This window comes from Poecile atricapillus, chromosome Z (assembly GCF_030490865.1).
Source record: "Poecile atricapillus isolate bPoeAtr1 chromosome Z, bPoeAtr1.hap1, whole genome shotgun sequence".
NCBI classification, from domain to species: domain Eukaryota; kingdom Metazoa; phylum Chordata; class Aves; order Passeriformes; family Paridae; genus Poecile; species Poecile atricapillus.
This window is the reverse complement of record NC_081289.1, coordinates 8,764,384-8,785,606: the sequence shown is the minus strand read 5'-3', so window position 1 is coordinate 8,785,606 and position 21,223 is coordinate 8,764,384. Positions and strand designations below refer to the sequence as shown.

The window sequence follows — 21,223 nt, the reverse complement described above, 5'->3', positions numbered from 1 at the left end:
CCCAGGGGTTGATGCTCAGGAGATGTGCCTGAAGGCAGGGGCTAGAGCTGCCCCACCTGTCCCCTTGCCTGCCCTGTCCTGGATGTAGGGGTCAGGTCCTGGCAGGTCCTCAGAGACCCCTTACTGCCCCCATACCAGAAACTCCATCTCTGAAAGCTTCCTGACAGAAATCTTCTTGCATGGTACCTCATAGCTCAATGAAGACATGTTTTTTGCTGCCCACTAAGGCCTGATTTTATTCCTGTGCATGAGAACAGGACGTTTTTAGGCCTAGTATTAAGAGATGTCACAAGAGTACCTGGCACAATAGTTTGACCGGATCTGCTCAAGGAGGGTTGGTCATCAAAAATGGGTTTCCACAGGTATGTCAAAGAAAGAAGTAATCTTCAACAAGGACTGTAGAAACCATGTAATGACTTCAGGTTAATATTGAGGCAAACAGAATCCCATTTTCTGAGGGGTGAAAAATTGCTAAGAGAGAAATGGGAGTTTGCTTTCTTAACCAAGGTGAAACCTTTTCAGTTTGGATACTGCTTCAATAGAGCTTTGGGATTTAGCTCACATCATTCTGAAGTTCTTCAAAATGTCAACCTTTTATAAATTCCAGGATAAAAAGGTCCCAAATAAGGCCTTTTCTCCACAGTTCCTAGTTTTCGTATGAAGCTACTCCAATCTTTCATGCAAGTATTTATGGGGAGCAAAGAAGCTGGCTGAGTCAATAATACTGTCTTCTTGTCTTCTGTAATCTTGTATCCTGTAACTGAGCATTCTAGGGATAATAGTTCCTTTGTTTTATGCTTTAGGAAAAAACATCATAACTTTGCCTGCCATTAAATGGATGTTTGATGGGGAGCTCAGTGAATGTGACCTGTAGGGAAACAAAATAGTGTGTTTCAGTCTTCACAGAGTTTATATAACATTTTTAACAATTTATAGCTGAAGTCGCCAAACGCATTCAGAGATGTACTGGAATTACATTCAGGGCATCAAATCTTTCAGAAAAAGGAGGATTTCATCTCAGTGAAACCTGGCTGTTTAAATGTATATCTACCTATCTGTGCATTTGTATATAAGAACATATAAGCATAAAATCTGAAATGTTTCTTATTTCTTACCACTCCTTGCCATTGAAGGTGGTCCCTAGGCATTGTATGCTCCTGGCAATGGACAGAGCAGTAACAGATGACATCCATTCTAGCTGTGCTCTGTAGAGAATTCTAGCAAAGGACAGTGTGGCTGCATCCAGAAACAAAGGTATTCCTCTGTATTTATAAGCCATGTGCTGATCACAGAAATACAAAATTACCACTTTTTCAATTATCGAATTCATGGCTTGCCATATTAATTTTGTCCATTTAGTATTTGCTGCATCTTTTGAAACCCACTGAGTTGCTTGGCTGTTGCTAAGGGCTTACTTCCATTTTCAGAAAACAGTAGTATAACCATTAAAATATCCTTACAGCATCCTTTTCAACCAGACTCCTCAATCCTTGCTGTACAGGAAGGAACATGGGTGAGGCTGAATGAATTAGTGAGGGCTGAGTACTACTGGTTGATTCTTCAATCCTGTATGTGCCAAATGGAAATAACAATACTTTCCTCCCTCCTTCCTTCTTGCCTGGTGTATTTAAACTTCATGCTTTCCAGAACAGCCACTTGTCTTATTCGCTGTTTGTACAATGCTTAGTGCCACAGTATATTACTTTTAGATGGAGCCCCTAAGCACTTCCAAACAGCTGCTAAGTTTACCTAAGGATACAAGGGTATGTTGGTAACAGACAGAACCTGATTTATTCCACTTGCTCTCTGTGCAAGCCAGTTTCCAAAGGGAAGCAGCATAGCTGTCCTAAGCCATTAGCATTGCACAGAGTGAAATTTCATCAAGTACAGCAACTTGCTCATATTCATGTGGCTTCCAGGCTGATTTAGAGTTTGGTTCTTGGGCAGAGTGGAGAGTGGGGGTGTGTATTTGTGTGCCTTTATCTGCACAAGCTCAGCAGCTGTGCCAAAAGATAGGCTGAAGATAAGTTCATGCCTTTCATTTCAGGCTTATTAGTTTGTAGTCTTCAAAAAAGAAACAAAAAAAAGCCATTAATACAAATAGCAATCCTTCTGGCCTTATAAACAGAGCTCATACACATTGATAGCATTATATTGGCAACAATGCACTCCATATGCTCATGAAGGTTACAGGGCACATTTCTGTGTAAACAGTCAAGACACTGAACTTCAAATATTTGGAAGAAATGTTTATTTAACAACTGAATACATGCTAAAAGAAATAATTTACAGCAGCAGTTTCATTACACTTTCTCTCCAGTTTTTTAGTTCCCATCTGAATTGAAGTGATAAATACAGAAGTGGAATTATTTACTACGCAGTGTGGAATGCGTTTAAAGAATAAGCGCATAACTCGGACACTGATATAGAAAATAAACCACCTTATCACCTTAGTGGCAAAATCTTGCATTTTAGTATTTTGCTGAACACACCAAAATGGAGTACCTCTAGATAACAGTACTTTACACTGTACCTCCTTATCTAGTCAAAAATATTTACATCTCTTTTGACTAATGTGTAGGTAGCAAAAACTGAACTATTAAACACATATCATTGATATTCACTAAATAATACATAAAAAGGAACAGTAAATGCGCATTCACATGCATTTAATTTAATTTTTTTACATAGTGACTTTATTGGGTCATGAAGATTTAACTTTGTTTTGCAAAGATGCACATTTTCTCAGTTTGATGTTATAGTTTAATGTAACCATATAGTTTTTAGGAGCCATAGAACAAATTCCCATTTCAGTGATCTGTGCAAGTGCAAAGAGTAAATGAGTAAGAATAAGATTCAATATATTTTTGTTTGTTGCAGATGGATATCTTAAAACAATTGAAAATATATCTTTCTGGTTATAAATTAAATCCTTTATTTCTCTCCAGCTTAAACACAACTTTTTACTTACTTTTTCTAAAGTCTGTAACTAGAGGTTTAGAGGGTTTTATTGGCAATTTACAGAAATACCATTTTAAACTTTATTTTCAAACTTTATGTCGCTTTAATGACATAAATGGGGTTATGAATCTTACTGAAGCTGCAGGGCATCTTTCTATGCATTAATTCATTAAGGCCTATGCTTTTTGAAAAAAAGTTCATTTCACATCAGTATTAAATGTTGCTTTAACTTGACCATAACATGAACCTAAAAATCAAAAACTTCCACTGTTGTCTTGATCTTTTGCCCTCTTCTTTACATAAACAAATACAAAAGCTTAAACAAGACTACACATGTCAGTGAGGACTGGGTTGAAGTTCATAAGATAGAATCATATCAATTGTTCAATGAGACTGCCTAGTCATGGTAAAAATGTTGCAACTTCTGTAATTTTGTTCCCACAGGTTAACTTTCTCAGTATAGAAAAACATACCTTAGAATTCTGACTTTATTTGTTTCCTCTTCAGGAGCTGTGAAAAAGGATGGTTCTGGTTCATTTTTTTTTTTGTAGCCAGTTGCTATAGAACCAGTTGCTATGAACATGGAAGAGAAAAAAAGTTACATAGCAATTCCATGAATCTGTAAAGAAGGAAAAGTGATTTGGAGTCTATTCAAATCAATCTGTATTTTTCCCACTGAATTCTCTGAGGTTCATTTTAAAACTGTTTTCCATTGTAAAAAAGAGTATTGTAGTAACTAAATGGTAAACAACTGCCCTTCACAAAAGGCTAAAGAATGTTCTGTGATTAAAATTAAATAATTAATTTGACAACAGTGCTCAGAAATTAAACATAAGCTGAGCTGAAAAATTAATACTTCTTTACAGAAAATCACATAATTGAACATATGTTTTAATTCATCCATATTCAGCACATCATGAAATAATGGGAATTTACCAGCATATTGAAGTTCACAAAAGTCAGGTTAAACACAAGAGAGACTTAAAGCTGCTTTAAAAATAAATTCCCAAGTGCTTTCTTAAATCATGGCCCTACAGCCTTGTCCTAGCCTATTCAATGTTTTGTTGGGTTTTTTTTCCCCTAAAGAATTAAATGACAAAAAAATCCTGCAAGTTCATCCCCTCCGAAGAATTCAAAGGGGACTGAAGTAACTCGGCTGTTCGTGCAAATCCAATTTCTATGGAGGCAAGAAGCCAAGGCTTCATTAAGCAGAAGGATACATGAATTACTGAGTGGCAAGGAGACTGGGGCACACTGTGAGAGATGCTGTCACAGCAGTTGTGTTTTATTGTATCTGATAAGGCTTATTGATAGTGTAGCAATAAATTGATAAATTAAATACCACAGAGTGAATAACAACAAAACAGATCAGTCATCAGTGCAGACACAATTTTATATAAAAGCTCCTTTAGCAAACTAAGGATTTTGTTCTAGTAATTTTCCCCACAATGACATTACTTGAAATCATGTCATTTACAGACTCTACCAAGGTAAAATATGGGAGGCTGGAGAAAGATGATCTCAAAAGAACTGGACACCATAGAACTGGGGACCAAAGGCACATCTGTGCTGAGGTGAATAAATCCACTACTTATAACCCTAAACTGACACTCATGATGCAAGTACATTGTCTGTTTTACCTTGTTGCTCTCCTATATATAGAATAAGACAGAAGTGAAGGACCAAATTTTCTGTTAGTATAAACTAATCTTAAGCTGAACTTCACCAAATCACTACTTCAGCAGATTTCACCCTCAGATAAAACTGTCCCTCAGATCTTAAAACAGGGATCTGGCTTTGGGGTTGTTATTTAAGTGGCATAGTGCTGTTTCTTTGCATTTCTGGCCCACAGAAAGAACAGAGCACTGAGAGTCAGTAGTGTGGGAAAATCCCTACCACAGAGCTGGGAACACAACTCCTTAAACTGAATGTGAGCTTTGCTCATGGATAAATGACAGTCTATGAGCATCAGTATTTAAATATTAGCATTCACAAATACGAACCAAGAAAGCAAGAGTGTAATTAGCAGAGGGTATTTTAATGCTATTTGTTTTTTTTAATTAAAAAAAAATATACAACTGAAAATCAATGCTCTCCTCTTCATTGGTTCAAACTATAGCAAGGTATTATACAAGTTGAATAATTTCAAATACCATACTTAGAGAAACAGAATGCAGAATACTTCCATGCTATACAGTGACTTTCATGTTAAAATAGCTTAGTTTTAAAATTGCTTTGAAGTTACGTGTCATATAGATTACTGACAGGGGAGAGGCTAACTGCAGTGTGACCAGCTCCCCTGGAAGTTTTCCCAAACAAGAGAGTAAAGCAGTCATAATTGGAAGTTATCTTTTTTCCTCTAAACCAATAATTAGAAAGTACAACATTTCTAAGACAAAAAGTCTAATCTATTTTAGAAAGGAGTTAATGTTTGCTGCATATTTTTTCATGGTACATTTAAATTATACTTTTAATAAAATACATCTTTAGATCAAAGCTGAAAGAAGTCATCAGTAGTAGGCCAGTGTACTCCACATTTTTTTTCTTCCAGATGATGGATGGCTTATGTTGTTCAGATTTCCACAATCAATCTCATTCAATATTGATTTTCCTCTTCTAGTACATATAAACAGGAGAACTGGTAGACAAAACAAGAACAAAATCCTTGTGTCCAATCACGTGTTTAGACGTTCATCAGCTTAATGAGTTCATGCAGTTTTATATGAGTCTAGAAATGGTAGTGCTGATGATGAAAGGTGGGGCTTGTTTTTCTCTTCTGTAAGATGACAGCATGAAATACAGCATTTTCTTTATATCTCCATCAAAAGAGAAAGCAAAACTTGCCTGCTGAATGCTTGCAGAAGTTTTTGAGCAGTAAGCAAAGTCCAGGCGAGTTATCATCCTTGAAACTCTGGTCTTTCTGGTCTTAGAATCAGAGCAGAGAGGAAGGACTTGCCAGGAAAGTTAGAAATGGATTTTATTTAAATCTAGTGGAAACTGTTTGAACTTTCCACTCTTGTAAACATCCACATAATGCCATGAAAAAGTTCATGAATATTGCATTTTTTTCCAGTTATCTGTCTATACAAGTTTCTACTTGGATGAGGTTCCTAGAGGTAATGTAGCTCAGACACTACGTGGTGCCCTCTCAAATTCATGGGTCCTCCTGTTTCTACCTTTTTTATTCTCTTGTAGGTGCTTCCACTTATTTGTGTTCACCTGCGCATTGGCAGGCCTTTGCCGGCGCTGTTTGCGGTCTCTTTTCCAAACCTGCTCACAGAACTCATCCATTGTGTTGAGATTGGGGTGGTTGATCAGCTGCATGAAGTCTCTGTACCAGATCTTCTGGCTGGGGGTCATGCTGTTGGTCGCATCCTTCATCTTGGAGCCATCACCATCTTCTTCTTTATGGAGCAGCTCTTCCAGGTGGTCGTTATCGATCACTTCAAGGGTCACCTTCAGCAAGGTTTGCATGAAGCCGTGCTCCACAGCATGGCAAAAATAAACACCAGAGTCTCTCCGGTGAAGACTTCGTAGCAATAGGCCCTGTTCTGTCCGGATCATGTGATCATTCACTTTTATCTGTATTGGGAAAAAGTGGTAATTTCAATAGTTATTTTTCATATATGTGCCACACTGTCCTCGAACCATGCTACTTCTTTATTATTGCTCCTTTTAACTGGTAAGACTTGGCCAAGAATTCCCAAACCCAAAAAAATGGAAAACCCTTTGCCAGTCATCTGTTATCGTGAAAGGCTCAAATATTTTGGAAAAACTGATATAATGCAAGAGTTTGGGGAATTAGGAATTTACTCCTTAGTAACCACTGCTGCTGAGCAATGATCTGTTTCAACTATGTCAGATGGAGTTGCTGGAAAGATTACAGAAGATCTGAGCCTGTAATCAGCAGAGCAACATGGATTCATTCGGCTGTATTACTGAGGTCTCATTCACCATTGTCTTTTAGTCAAATCTAGATCCATCTGCAGGAGAGGTTCTTTGTTTTCCTATTGTTCCTTACTACAAAAACCCTCATGCACAGAAGTGGGTTCTGTCTAAGTTGAAAATTTACAGACAAGCAACTAAGGATCAAATTTCAATTATATAATATTTATAATTGCATTGAAATTATAATATTCAAAAAGCAGCTGTTCAAAATACTGGTTTTTTCTGAATCAATTAATATCCAGAATGTAACTTCATTCTCTGAAAGCACGTTGCTACAGAAGAAAGGGCACAAACCTATTTCCTGTTCTCTAACTGAGAATAAATTCCTAATAATTTACTACTTATGAAAATAAAACAAAAATATTTAAAGCAGCTAATGTAACTATTCTGAACATACTTTAAATATATTTATGTATACTTACAAATACTTCAATGCAACAAAAAAAGTTTTTATTCTTTAGCTTGACCTCCCTACCTACCAGAGTAGATTGTTCTCTTAAGATATGTGTGACCTGGCTTGACACAACTTGAAAACTTGGGTGATTAATAACATAAGAATGTTGGTGACAAGAGGAGAAAAATAAAGTATAAGCTTAGTGTAAAGCCAGCAAGGAAAATAAGTGCTTCTGCCTCTATGAATACTGCTTTTGATGAAAATAAAAGTTTTCATACTCTTGTGTCCACTACAGTTCTCAGTTCTTCATTCTGACTCTGTTACCTGCAGTAAAGTCTCAGGGCATGCAGCACATGCCAGACTGTGCTTCAGTCAAACAGTGATTAGTGGAAAGCAGTTAAACTTTTTCTCAAAGGGAGTTTTAAGGCCTTTGTGATATTTAAGTTTGTAGAATCTTTGTATGATGTCTCAGGTGACAGAATGCTAGCTTTTTCTGTTTCTGGGATCCCTGATGCATGCCAGTGTGTTTTGCAGGGAGTCTGAGCAAGGAGAGGATGTGAATGCTTGCTGCTGTAACAATCTGTAAAACCTATTGGGGAGCTTCCAGGATTTTATGGTAATAAGACTGAGAATATGCTGAAGAACAATGGAAATCATGTATTCCAGAGAAGTGCTGCTTGACTAAAATTATTCTGGGAAGGACTCAGAATGAAGTCTATCTTTAGAGAGAAAAGTGGTTGCATCTCTTTTTTTTTCTGCTGTACCTCTTCTTTGCGATCATCATTTTGCTTCTGGAATTGCCAGTAGACTACTGCACGCTGAGATTTTGGACTGCACTCAAGGAAAGTGCTGCTATTCTCTACTCCATAGATAATCTTTTCCTCCAGGACCTGACCACTTGGGTTATCTGTAAAGCATGAAAGAAAAAAAGAAAAAAAAAAATTACCAGGAAACCAACCCTTAATTACTAAGTAATATTTTTTTGGTTTTTTTTTTTTGTTTGTTTGTTTTTGGGCTTCTTTAAAATGTTTAAAGATCAAAACTTTAAAAAAGTTTCCCCCATACCATTATACTATTTGAAAAATCTCCATCAACACCTCTATCTATAATCATGGTAGGTTTTTTGGTTAACTGTTTGTTTTTTTTTAATTGTATTTTAAATCCTAACAGCTGTTAGCATCTCAATATGTGAAGTTAATGAATTTAATTGTGAAATTTTGTGTAAGCCTCATTATTATTCATCAGGGAAAACATCTAGGACACGACAAGAATTTGTAATAGCAAACTGTATGTGAAATGAGAAAACTCAGGGTGTAGTTGCAGAATGTTTGTAACAATGCCTCCTGGACTCTATGGTCTTAATACTTTAGAGCAAAATAATAAAACATGAGGCTATTTAAAAGTAGAATAATGTGTTTAGATTATATGGCACTGCAGTTTGCTAAAGCTGTTAATGACCAGGAATAATGTTTTTGAGGAAACAATCTTCAATTAATCATTTCCTCTCATACTGATATAATTTATGGAAATGTAATGAGGTTAATAAACCAGCCATTATGGGAGGGGAAAAAGAAAGTTAAATAAATTACTTCCTTTTGTAACAACAGTGTTTCAAGATATTCATCAACTTGCTAGAAATATCACATTGCTATAGGACTAACATGGTATTTGATTCTTCTCCAATACCGCAGAGGCTTTAAGGCATCGTGTTTCAACTCTCCACCTTAGCTCTTTAAAATGCTGGTGTGGACTTAAGTGGCAACAGAACAATAATCCTGAAGAGTAGATGTGGAGGAAGGGGTGGGTAGGCTGTTTAACACTGTGTTGATCTCATGGGGTTTCCTGACTCCTTGCCATTCTTTGTCTTTCTTTCCATTTTTCACGTTTGATTTTTAGCACTGGAAATCTTTAAGGAACTAGTTTTGATATGTTTTAACAGGAAAATTATGTCTATTTAAAACCCCGTCAGAGAAATCCTTTGTCCAGTTTTCTTTGCTCCCAACTGTGCCTTTCTCCTGCTGGCCATGTTGTTTAGCAAACACAGGCTGTTTGTTAGATGACTGTAACAAAGGTAAAAGAAAAATTGAGCTCCTAGCTTACCCTGGTACAGAATCACATATGACTTTCAATAATGATTGGCACCCCTGAGAAAGGATGGCAGAAAGGATGTGAAGCAGAATAAGGACTGGTGCTTGCCCAGTTCTCAGAAATCATCAAATGGCCTATTAACATGAAACAAATAGGAAATGGGTTTGCTTGCCTTCCTCTGCTGGATTGTGGACTTTTTAACCAAGTGAGAGGGGTGTTCTACTAAAAACAGAGTTAAACAACTTTTATGACATCTCTCATAAATCACATTCCCATGAAGAATGTCAGTACAACTATGGGTCAGGAAGATAGGGAGCAGTGGAGGAATGAATTAGAAAGCAAAGGAGCAAGAGAAGGGTAAAACATCTGGAAAAGAATATAGCCAAGGTGGTGAGGTCTGAGATGGAGCACAGGTGAATTTGTGTCATTGAAACAGAGGAACTGGAAGTATGTGAAGAGATTAACTGAATAAAGTTAGAAATGATAAGATAAAGACTGAAAATGATAACTGATGGGTCCAGATTTAACACTGTGAATGGGTGACGGATATTCTGAACTCTTCTCTTTCAATTAGATTCTCTAATTAAGGAACAAAATTCACATGTCTGAGCAGGTAGTCAGATATCCTCACACAGAGAGAAGCTGTTTGATATCTGAACTGGTATCCACAACAGACAGCACATACAGGCTTTCTGCACAAAACACCTAGTAGAAAATATCCCCTTTTATAGCCTGGGACACATATGTTATTGCTCCAGTGATGTGTTTCTGTGAAATACTGATTCACAGACTCCCATAGTGAAGGATGGAAACACAGGAATTTCACCCTAGGAAGCATACTCTGTCTCAATTCCCCTCCCAGACTCCCTGAATTGCAATTGCAGAATGGCCCATCTTCAACAACAGCAATCTGATAGTTTGGGTATTCTGTATTGGAAGTAGGAATGTCAAGTCAAATTTCTAAGCCTAAGTGAACTTCGGGTCCTCATCTCCAGCATCCTAAAGAGATGATTTAAACAGCAGATTACTCATTAGGGGGCCTGCAGCTCCATTTCATTATATTTTTCTGAACATAGTTTAGTTCAAGTGATTCCTACAGGGGCAGAGCATGTTACACTGTTCTCATTAGATCCAGGGGAGGCAGTTTTCTAAATCATAAATATCAATATAAAAGGAAAAAACAGGTATTTCTTTGCTAAAAGCCCTGTGGCCCATGAGTAGCAGCATATTTTTAAGTATATAGAGAAGTTTCTGCAGGAAAACTTAGGTACCTAGAGTGTTCTTAGCATCTAAGAAGCTAGTCATTTGTTTTTTTAGAAACTGTGCACTCTGGCACCATTTCAAACTTATATTTTCTTGGATCTGATCTATGACATTTTAATCTGTTAGAGAACACCTTAGAAAGTGGGTGAAGTCCTCTTTACATTTCTTCACAGCTGTAGAAAACACAATATGGGTGACAGACACACAATGAGAGAGGAAGACTTTTAGAGATCCTTCAGTTTCCATTTCCATGATTTGAAGGAGCAGAAGGCAGGTCCAGAAATGTCTATAAAGTTCATGTAATATTGAGCACATGGAGTGCAAGAAAGTAAGCAGTGATGGAATAATCACAGGATCAGGGTGCAGCATTGGCACTGAGAAGCTGAAGAGACTGGATGGAAGAATGAAAGTCTGAGTTGTTCAGAAAAGCAGCTGGAGGAATTAGAAAATTATAGGAGTCATGAAGTTGGTAATGAAATTCAGCCCAAAATCCGGTCTGAAAGCAGTAATTCCCAAAATGAACCCAACAGCAGTATCAGTTTACTACCCTGATAAATATCCTTTAAGTACATAATTTCTGACATAACTGAAGAACTATGAAAGGCTAAGTACTTATACCAAGATTGCTTTGCAGATGAATGAATCTCACAATAGAGTTTAATTCAGAGTGATTCTTTGAACTTCCTCTGGGATAAATCATGTAAAAAAAAGAAGTACCTCTACCTCTTCTTTAACAAGTTCTTCTTCAAAAAACCCCAAGATTGATTTTTTCTTGATAGCTTTAGTATGTTACACTTAAACAAAAATTCTCCTTTAGCTGCCAAAAAGGTGACCATGATTTTAGATTTAAACATTAATGTCTAGGCAAACGACTGTACAGTGAAGAATCCTCAGCTCCCTCTAATGTTGCTGTGCAGTCATTTTGTACTTTTTATACATTCGCACCGAAGAGCAACTGAAAATGCTACATAAACCTTATTAAAAATATTATTGTTTCAGACTGATTGCAAAGTTGGTTTCTGCAATGTCTTTAAAAGTTATACATTATGACAGTATTCGTTTTTCATTGTTTTCTTGGTTCACATGGAGAGTCAATTGGCATTTCCTGCAAATGAATCTGTAGACAAGGAGTAAATTATTTTTGAGGCTTTTTTTGGCTATACACAAACCCATTTCTTCATCTGTTGTCCAGGGAACTACTAGACACAAACAAGGAAAGAACTCAGCATAAGCTGACATAGGCAATTTATAGGCCATACAGTCATTGTACTATGCATGATCATGTGTAAATGACAAATAAGTATAAGAAAATGTAATAGATTTACAACTCAAGTGATGGAGAGAAAATTTCTTTTAAGACCAATCTAAACTATTCATTATGACAGTGCATCCTTGAAGTCTAGGATCCAGAACTGCATTCCCTCATTATTTTTTGTATGTTAGTGATCCTTCTAATGCTGTCTTATCTCGTTTTGTACTTGCTCTGCTCATATTGGCAAAGCTGTATTAAAACTCCTTTTGATCAGGTCTGACATAAAATAATTTTGTCCAGACCTTCAGTTCTCATGACTGTATTAACCAAAAAACTGCATTTCTGGATTACTGTGAAACTGCATTATTCTCTTTCCTTTGGATAGAAAGTATCTTTTTCAGACAAATATGCTTACCAAATATGGGAAGACAAAAATCCAAAGTGTTTTGAAATGCTTTTTTCATCTATGAAAATAAAGAACAGACCTAGAGCTGTTTAAAACACAGCTAGCAATGGTTATAGAACATTAAAATGAACAGACCTGTGGTAGACCAGTTCACAGTTTTGCTCAGGAGTAAAATGTTCAGAGACTAAAAATGTAAAGCTAAGAAATTCTTCTGCTGGTATGAAAATCAGTGTTTAGTTCCTGGTAAAACTTTCCTATTGTGGAACTGAAAATCTCATTCTCAATATAAGGATGGTCTTATCTTCATTGTCTAAGTAGTACTTGATATCATGCAATGAGAAATTTGTGAGTTTTGTACTAGTCACAATTCACTAAGTTCAAATCTAAACTAGTTGTACATTCATGAATTCTCAAAATGTGACAACTACATACTGACCACAGTCTATTCATGAACTTTTAAAACTCCTTTTTCCCTCTGGGTAACTTGGCCTGAGTCTGACAATCAGCAGTAAAAAGAAAAGCTATAGTAATGTCAATTGTGAGTTTCAAATGATTGAAATGAAGATAAACTATTAGTGAAACATATTGATAGTGAATTATAGCTAACACAAAAGTAAAATTTAGAACTATTTATCTTTTTTCTATTACGTGGACTGGAAGGTTAAGAGGGTTTTGAGGCATCTCCATTTTCAGTTACCTCCTTATTTTTCACAGTGGTTTAACCCTGAGATTAGGTCAGTTGGTTGGAGCATTGTGCTAAAAACACCACGGTTGAGGGGTTGAGAATCCCTGTATGGGCCATTCAGTTAAGAGCTGGACTTGATGGGTCCCTTCAAACTCAGAATATTCTGTGTGAAAAGTTCCTGTAAATGTGCCACAACCATGAGGAATCACATTTTTCCAGCAGAGGGAAGCATTGCCTAATGCAATTTCACTTACAGCAAAATGGACATTTTTAATTTTCTAAGTGAAGGTCTTTTGAAAAGTTTGGCAACAAATTAGTAACAGTGAGAAGTTTGTCAGTCAAACAAGTCAAGAAAGGAGGCTGATCAATACACTGTGAAAATGAAACAGCTGACAAAAAAGCAAACCAAAATATGTCTAAGAAAACCCATGCTGAAAGCACATGGGTACATGCCTGCTGTAAGAACATCCCGATCTTCAGAGCTTTAAGTGTGAGACCTACAACAAAGGTCACTCCATATTTTGCCAAGATAGTTAGAAACTCATTTGGTTTGTAATTTGACTTGGTTATCATCTTATGCAAACTATGTACAGCATCATGGACATATTTCTTGATGTCATGAAGGAAATATAATTATTTTCTGATATAATATGCCTAATGTGATGGCATGCTATTATCAGGGAAGAGAAGTAGGAAAATTAGAATGCTTAAACTGTTTAGCTGAGGGAAAAAAAAAAATATCCAAAAAACACAAACCCAAATAGACTTCAGTGTCTGATCCAGGCCATTGTAAGCTATCTAAATTGGGATAATGATGTATTATAGTCATCTTTTGCAGATGTTCGAGACAATTTCACCAACAGATCATTCACATGTTTCCTACTCTATTTGTGCACAGTCTGTAAATTTCATTCCAATTAGCTGCACTTCAGTGGTGCCCATAACTCACTGTGATGCTGCAGGTCTGAGCAGTGGGTGAGTGGGTCCCCATTTCGGATGTCTTGTCGTCTGGTGCGCCTGCAAGGATCACGTTTGATATCTGTTAGTGCCCTTCTCAACAGCAACAAATGGAACATTTATATAATTACAGAGGTCACAAGTGCACCTAAATAACACTGGGAAGGAAATCATATTGTTATTATATATTATATATTCTGTGCATTACCGTTTTGTAGAATCAGGCTTTACTCTTACAGATGAAGTCTTCAGAAACTGGTAAATACATAACCCTTGTACCGAGATACTAAATAAATTAATAACGTTTAATGCTAATTATTAGTATTAAATAAATACCAAATAAAAAATAAAGTTTATTTTAACTGTGTGGGCAATACTGGTCATAGATGAATTGATTACTTGATTCACAGATACATTGAATGCTGAAGGATTAAAATACATACTGTAGAGTTTTGCATGCATCAAAAGTACACATTTGTGCAAGTACAGAATATTTTGAATACTGCAGCATCTTTTAGATGAAATGTTAAGATTCAGGTGAACCCTTCAGATTAAGGGTGGCTTTGAAAGAATGTTGAAATGCTGTACTTTCTACAAAATCTAAATTAAAAAGCATATATAATTTAAGCCACCATGAGTTTCACCAAAACATTTCTGATAAAACCTTTTACAAAACTGTTGGAAATTGTTTTGTCTTTAGAAAAAACAAAATAAAAACTGGAAAAAGAACATTTTGAAATGTCTATCTTTTGTAGCTTTGGTCTGAATTATACGTTTGATTGCATCTTCCTATTCAAGTTTTTAACACAGTATATTCTTTTCCCAGTTTGGATTCTACTGGCTCTTTTGAAAAACATATTGATCTGTGCTAAAAAAATTGTATTTCATTGAAGAGAGCTTTTTAATAGAGTTTTGCTTTGCATGTGTTGTTCTCTTTGTCTGCTCCTAGTTTTGTTTAAATAGCTGTGACACAAAATTCAGCTGAGCCAAAGAAAAGCGTTTCATATGAAAAAGAGAGAAAAAAAGAAGGAGGCAAACAAAGATGTGTTTCAAGTGTAAGTACTTTACTTTAGGAATCGGAGAAAGCCTGAGGGCTTGCAAAATTAGAGGAGAACAAAGAGGATTAGGCTGCTGAACAATGCTGCGATTTCAGATTATGGTATCCAGCAACGGATATGCAAAAGTCAAGTAGCCTTGTAAAATGCCCTGTTGGTCACTCCCTTGTGACAACAGCCCACATTTTTAAAAGCCATTGTTCTGCAGCACAGACCATCTCTCTTCTCTACACCAGCCCTATTTGCAGGCTTCCACTAACAGCCAGCATCAGCACATACCAGGAGTTCTCACAGAGACACAACTGCTCAGCTGAGTCCTCTTGCCTGAAACTTTAACCATACTCTTTTCCACTGAAAGCTACTGAAACATCAAACCTGAAACTAATTACGAGAAGTACAGCAAAAGCTTGCTTTCTTAAAAAAGTAAAAAAAGTTAAATGAGCATTTTTATATATTTTTCTAAATAAGAACTTTTTTAAAACTATGATTTAGGACATTTAGCATACTTTAGTAAGAAGGAGTCTTCTTCTGAATGATATATGATTTAAAAAAAGTACGAATCATATCCATATCATTTCCAATATCTTCACATTATTCATTACCAATAAAATCAAACCCAAGATATAAGGAACCATAAAATTTTGCTACCTTTTCCTAAATTTTGAAACAGCATATTTATAGGATACAATTTGTAAAAAAGAAGTCTGTGGAAAGACTCATATTACTGTCAATGGAGTCTGAATGAAATGTTTAGTTGGAATCTCAGGAAAATGTCGCACATATCACCATTGTATCAACAAAATGATTTATGAAATATGAACCAGAACACATCTGCGTGGGGTAAAGTGAAGTGGTCACACTACAGGAGCTCTGAACTGTCATTTTGACTTGTAAAATACACAAAGAAGGTAAAGCAAATAAAATCATGGCTTATGAAATCTCATTTAAAAAGAAGAAGAAAAAAAACAAAACAAAACCCCAAACCCTAAACTCAACTATTAGTAAAGCATCTGTACAATTGCCTCAGGAATCTATTTTCCTAATATTTCTGGAGCCTAAAATTACAAGGATTTATTATTAGGAAAACATTCACATTTAAGCTGTTTCCAGCATTGCTGATTTTGTCATCGATGCATTCTGAGCTGGCTTGAGGCAATGTACAGCAGGGACCAGGTGATCAGAGGATCCTCTCTCCCTGTAACACAGACCTCTACTCTGCTGCTGCTGCCCAGGGAAGACTGGGGGAAGTGGCAGAGACAGGAGCTTTCCTTATGCATCTTTCGGATCCCAGCTTCCCAGCACTTTTTCTTTCACAGAGGCCTCCAGAAAAGTAAATTCTCTACCCCAAGATTTCCTGTAGCTGTGCAACCCAGTAACCCCCACCCTGTAATCCCTGTAAGAAGAGGTCCCATCACTTTACCCCTGATGGCAAGTGAGCTCCATCTGCAGCAGTAAGTTGGAGAGATAAGGAAAAGACAAAGAGTTTCTTTCACCGGTGTAAGCAGAGGAATGACAGGATGATGTGCTCTATGGATCTTGGGATTGGCTGGGAATAGGAACCTGTGCTTGGAATGCTGAGAAAAGATGAGTTTCAGGGATAAAGAGTAGCAGGGAAGTAGCAGAAAGCAGTGATTCAGTGACTCCTGATCTTACTGTCTCATTGAACTCAGAGGCAGTACTCAACCATATTGATTTCTAATACTAAAAACTTTTCAGAACAAATCAGTCTTTTAGACTCTCCTTGAAAACCTCATCATTCCCTCTCCTTTCCCTCCCCTTCCAGAGAAGGATGTCTGGCATATTCAATTTAATGTGAGCTCTTTTTTATCATTTTACTCAATTTATCAAGGGAATCTCAAACTACACCAATGTCTGCTTCTATTTGCCAATGTTTACCTATCCAGTTATTCCTAATTTCTACTTCAATAGCCAGGAGCTCTTCAGTAACTAGCTTGGGTACTTTTAGAGAAAGGGTTCCAAAGACAAAGGGAGGCAAAGAAATTAGTACTCAACCATCAGATCAGGCAACTAGACTTGTAAATTTTTAACAAAATTGATATTTTTGACTTGTGGAGTCAGCTTTACACCAAAATCTGCATTGCAAAGCCTTTAGCATCAGTGCAGAGGGACTGTAAAACTGGTTGTTCTGATCTGGTAGCACATGGACACATAACAGAACATAAAAACTGTACTTTTGAATAATAATAATAATGTTATGTATCACTAAAAAAGATAATTTTGTATCAATGTCCAAATACTATAGAAATCTTTCTCTTGAATCAGAATTCATGAAGATGCAGGATAATTTACTGGGGCAAGCAGTGATTTTTTTTTGATTTTGAGCCTCCGCCTCAGGTTAGAGAAAATGAATTTTATTCTTTTTGCTGTTTACCAATGAATATAAAGTTAGGAGTTAATTTCAGACACAACTCTTGTCTGAATGTTTTCTTACAGGAGCTTTTTGAGCCAGACCAAGAAGTAGCAGTGGTCACTTTAAATCAACCAAGACTTCATATTGCATATAGCTCCCACAATGATGTTTTCCTTGGAAGAGAAAGGGCTCCACTTAACCGTCCCCTGAAAAATCGCCAAAGCCCTCTGGTCATATTGAGGCCATGAGTTAAAACAAACAGCAAACCATGCAGACACCCAGAACTGTCCCTACCTCTTAGCAGTGGGGAAGTAACGCGAGCAGGAGGAGCCATCCCAGGCACAGTAAGGGTCCCTTGCAAGGCAACACTCAGCACAAGCTTTTCCATACACATCACAGCGGTGTAAAGGAAGCTGTGAAACTCCAGTGGCTGAGCCAATGTAGAGCTGTTGCTGTTGTGAAAGTAAAAAAAAAAAAAAAAAAAAAGTTCAAAAAATATTGCAAATTACAGTTTTCTTTTTCTAAGAAAGGATAAAAATGTTATATAATCATCTGTTAGGATCACTTCAAATACAATAAAGGATCATGATCCTGATGTATGCTAGAGGAATGAGAACAGAATTGTCCCCAGGGCAAAAAAAAATCAAACACGACAAACTTTATTTTTTCACTAAACTCTTGGTGGGTTCCCTAAACAGTAAGAAAATTAAAGAACTCTTAAATTTTTCCTTTTGTATTTAGATTCTCACACTGGGAAAACACTACAGTTAGTGACAGAACACAGCAGAGAACATGCTTTTGAATTTGAACAAAAAGAAAAACTTCAACATAAATTTCCTAAGTATTACCTCAATTTATGTATGTGAGGGGAAACCAGAAGTAAATTGTTTCAGAGTGATGTTACGATATTTCAGTTTGGAAGTGCTGCTATGCATGCACTTCTTTGCCTGTCTGGTAATTCCAATGTATTGGAATGTATTGTACTCTTTTCTGTAAGCCACATGATTTAACTGGAACATATATTTAAGGAGGGGAGAGATTTTGTTTTATTTTGGATTAAAAAAAATGTTGAGTAGAAGATGCAGTTCAAATGCAGAAGTAAATAAAAAACCATGCACACAAAATGAAAAACAGCCTTGCATGGCATCACAACAGAATATCTTGTCTCTCTCAATTTCCTCTCTGATATCAAATTCATGTGGTCCACTAGGGAAGCTGGCCCCCAGAGGGATATGAAAAAACTGAACTTCTGATCCCATGTGAAAGTCCAAAGAGAGATATTTGAGATTAGGAATAATTCACAAAGAAAACAAGTATTAGTGGGATGCAAAACTAGGGGAACACTAAATAGATACACAAAAATTCAAAGGCATCATCCTTCTGGTTTGGAAACACTGATGTTTTGCTATCAAACCTCATCACTCAGCACCCACAGTGGACCAATGAATACCTTTCTTCAAGGTCCTACTCCAGGAAGTCCCATGAAGGAAATATAAATTCACATTAATTTTCCTTTCTTTGAAAACATAAAGGCGGTATGAAAAATAGGATTTCAAGAAATGTTATCAAAATTCTTCATCTCCTGTGTTGCAATGTCCCAGAGGCACCATTTTCTCAGAATTCAGGGAAGGAAGATGGCTGTGGTCACCTACATACTAGAGATAATGAGCACTAGATAACAGGAGATAGCAACACCAAAAACACTCATAAGAGGTTGTGCTAACTTCTTTCAGAGACAGCAGCTTGGCAGTTTATACAGACATATTAATTGTAACAGAAACATCCCGTGCATTTATATAAACACCGGTATTTTCTCAAGGAAAATATGACAAGGAAAGCCCCCAAAGGAAAATTCACTGGCAAATTGAAAACTAAATCCTTTCTAAGCAGCTGCCTCCATCTATTATGGTTTCATAGCTGGGTTGTAAACCCACATTCTCCAGGCAAAACTCTCTGACCACTCAGGGCTTTACACAAAGCCTGAACTGTACACACACGTCCTAGTCAGTGTTGTAGCCGTGAGAAGAGGTGACAGGCAACAGACATGATGAGCTGCTTCTCTCTAGCTGAAGTGACTTAATCAAGTACCCACCTTAGGGGTCCATCCTGCAGTAAAAAGAGCAGCAATTCAAATCTTAGGTGACCTAACTGCTTCTCAAGGGAAGCCTCTTCTCTTTACTGATTATGAAGGCAGCATAGGTCAAATTAGAGCTTCAGTTAAGTATCTTAAATGTCCAGATGGTATTGATCTGAGTCCTGTGTAATTGGGGCATTAATATCTGTGTAAGCATGTAGGAACGTGTGGTGCAACTAATATAAAAATCAACCCAGAGAATACTCATGGGAAAATAAAGAATGGTGTAATGGTTTCCTATGTACCTCTGCAACCAATTTCATTTTGCAATAATCCCCTCCCTGATTTCTAATAAATGTCTTTAGAATTAAAAAATGACTAGAAACATAAGAAAAAAAAATATACCAAAATAGGGTTACTTAAAAACTATATTCCTTGTAGGTAAGTTCATAGTTCAGTCAGTGAACTGTAGCATATGTTTCAGGTGCTGCACAGCTTTAAGGCTGCTGCCTTGTTTGCTGCTCTTCTAATCATGGTTTTAGACTCCAGCTGGTGATCATTATTCTGGACACTAACAATATAAAAAGTCCAGGCAGTATGAAATTCAGAAAATAGAAATAGAATCCTTTGCATCAATGGTCTGACCTTACTTTGCCATACCACAGTCAAACTGCCTTCTCAGCCATCTCTTCCAAGACATTGTTAATTTAATGAATGAGATTATTAGATCAAATGAAAGAGTAAAAAAAAAAAAAAAAAAAAAAAGTTGGCCTCTAAAAATTCTTACAGTATCAGGACTCAGGAAAAACTGAGGAAACTAATATTTTAAGCAATCCAGTGGTTTCCATTGGCCCCACAGTGCTACCCAAACCAGCAGTCTTTACCTAGACAAAGTCAGACAAAGGGATAACAGAATGGGAATAACATAATGCTTAAGAGAAGAACTTAAGAGGAATTTTTAAAGGAACTTTAGGGAGCATGAGATTCAAGTACCATTTGATTAATTTAAGGTCTTGAGAAGTAATGCAGAATGGTACAGCATGCTGTTTCAATGATACATTCATTTTGAGCTGGTCCTTTCTATATGCCCACTATGGACAGAAATCTCTGAATAAAACTCAGTACTTGGTGAAATATTCTATAAAAGTAGTCACTAAGATATTTCTGAAGGTGTCTTCCTTGTATTTTCTTGAAAATCTTACACAAGAGAAATAAGGCTCTTTGTAGCAATTCACCAAACAAGGCCTTGGCCCGTTCAGCTAAGGATCTCCTTGTCTTCTTCCCATGCCACCAGAAATCCAAATGCTTTTTGAAGGAGAATCACAAAGCTGACCCAGAGAAAGAGGTGAGAGGTTGCTCTGCAAAAAGTCACCTTTGATTGAAACCCAGGCCTGACTTTTTGGCCTGCTTCCATGTTTGTAAGGAAAAAATTATGAAGCTTCACGTGGCACCTTCACCTCAAAGCCAAGTGGTACCGTGTCTCCCACAGAACTGTGAGCTGAGGCAGCTGAAGGGTGTTGCAGTGGCTCAAGGATTCTCTGAAAGCTTGTGTCTATTGCTAACGAAGCATAAACTGTTTAAGTGATAAGGTTACACAAGCCTAGGGCTCTGAACACAATCAGGAGGAATGTGTAGCTTCAGTGAGAAAATATAGACATAATTCTTGTGAGTTAAAGACAGCAGAGTGGAGAAAGAACATATTAAGGCTTAGTCTTGCACATAAAAGCTAAATTTCCTTACTCAAAGCCACTTTTGCTCAAGGGCCAAAT

The 21,223-nt window shown here is 36.8% G+C and overlaps 1 protein-coding gene across 1 annotated transcript in view; it reads right to left on the bottom strand.

Annotated features, from left to right (window-relative positions):
• Positions 1-4,980: 4,980 nt before the first annotated feature.
• LOC131573389 (semaphorin-3A) overlaps positions 4,981-21,223 on the bottom strand; it is a 160,848-nt gene continuing 144,605 nt past the window's right edge. The window contains exons 14-17 of the mRNA XM_058827316.1: positions 17,675-17,832; positions 13,947-14,014; positions 8,068-8,210; positions 4,981-6,543 (exon numbers count right to left, since the gene is read on the bottom strand). Coding sequence (XP_058683299.1) covers positions 6,088-6,543; positions 8,068-8,210; positions 13,947-14,014; positions 17,675-17,832 — 825 coding nt within the window. The 3' untranslated portion in view covers positions 4,981-6,087. The remainder of the gene's footprint in view (positions 6,544-8,067; positions 8,211-13,946; positions 14,015-17,674; positions 17,833-21,223) is intronic.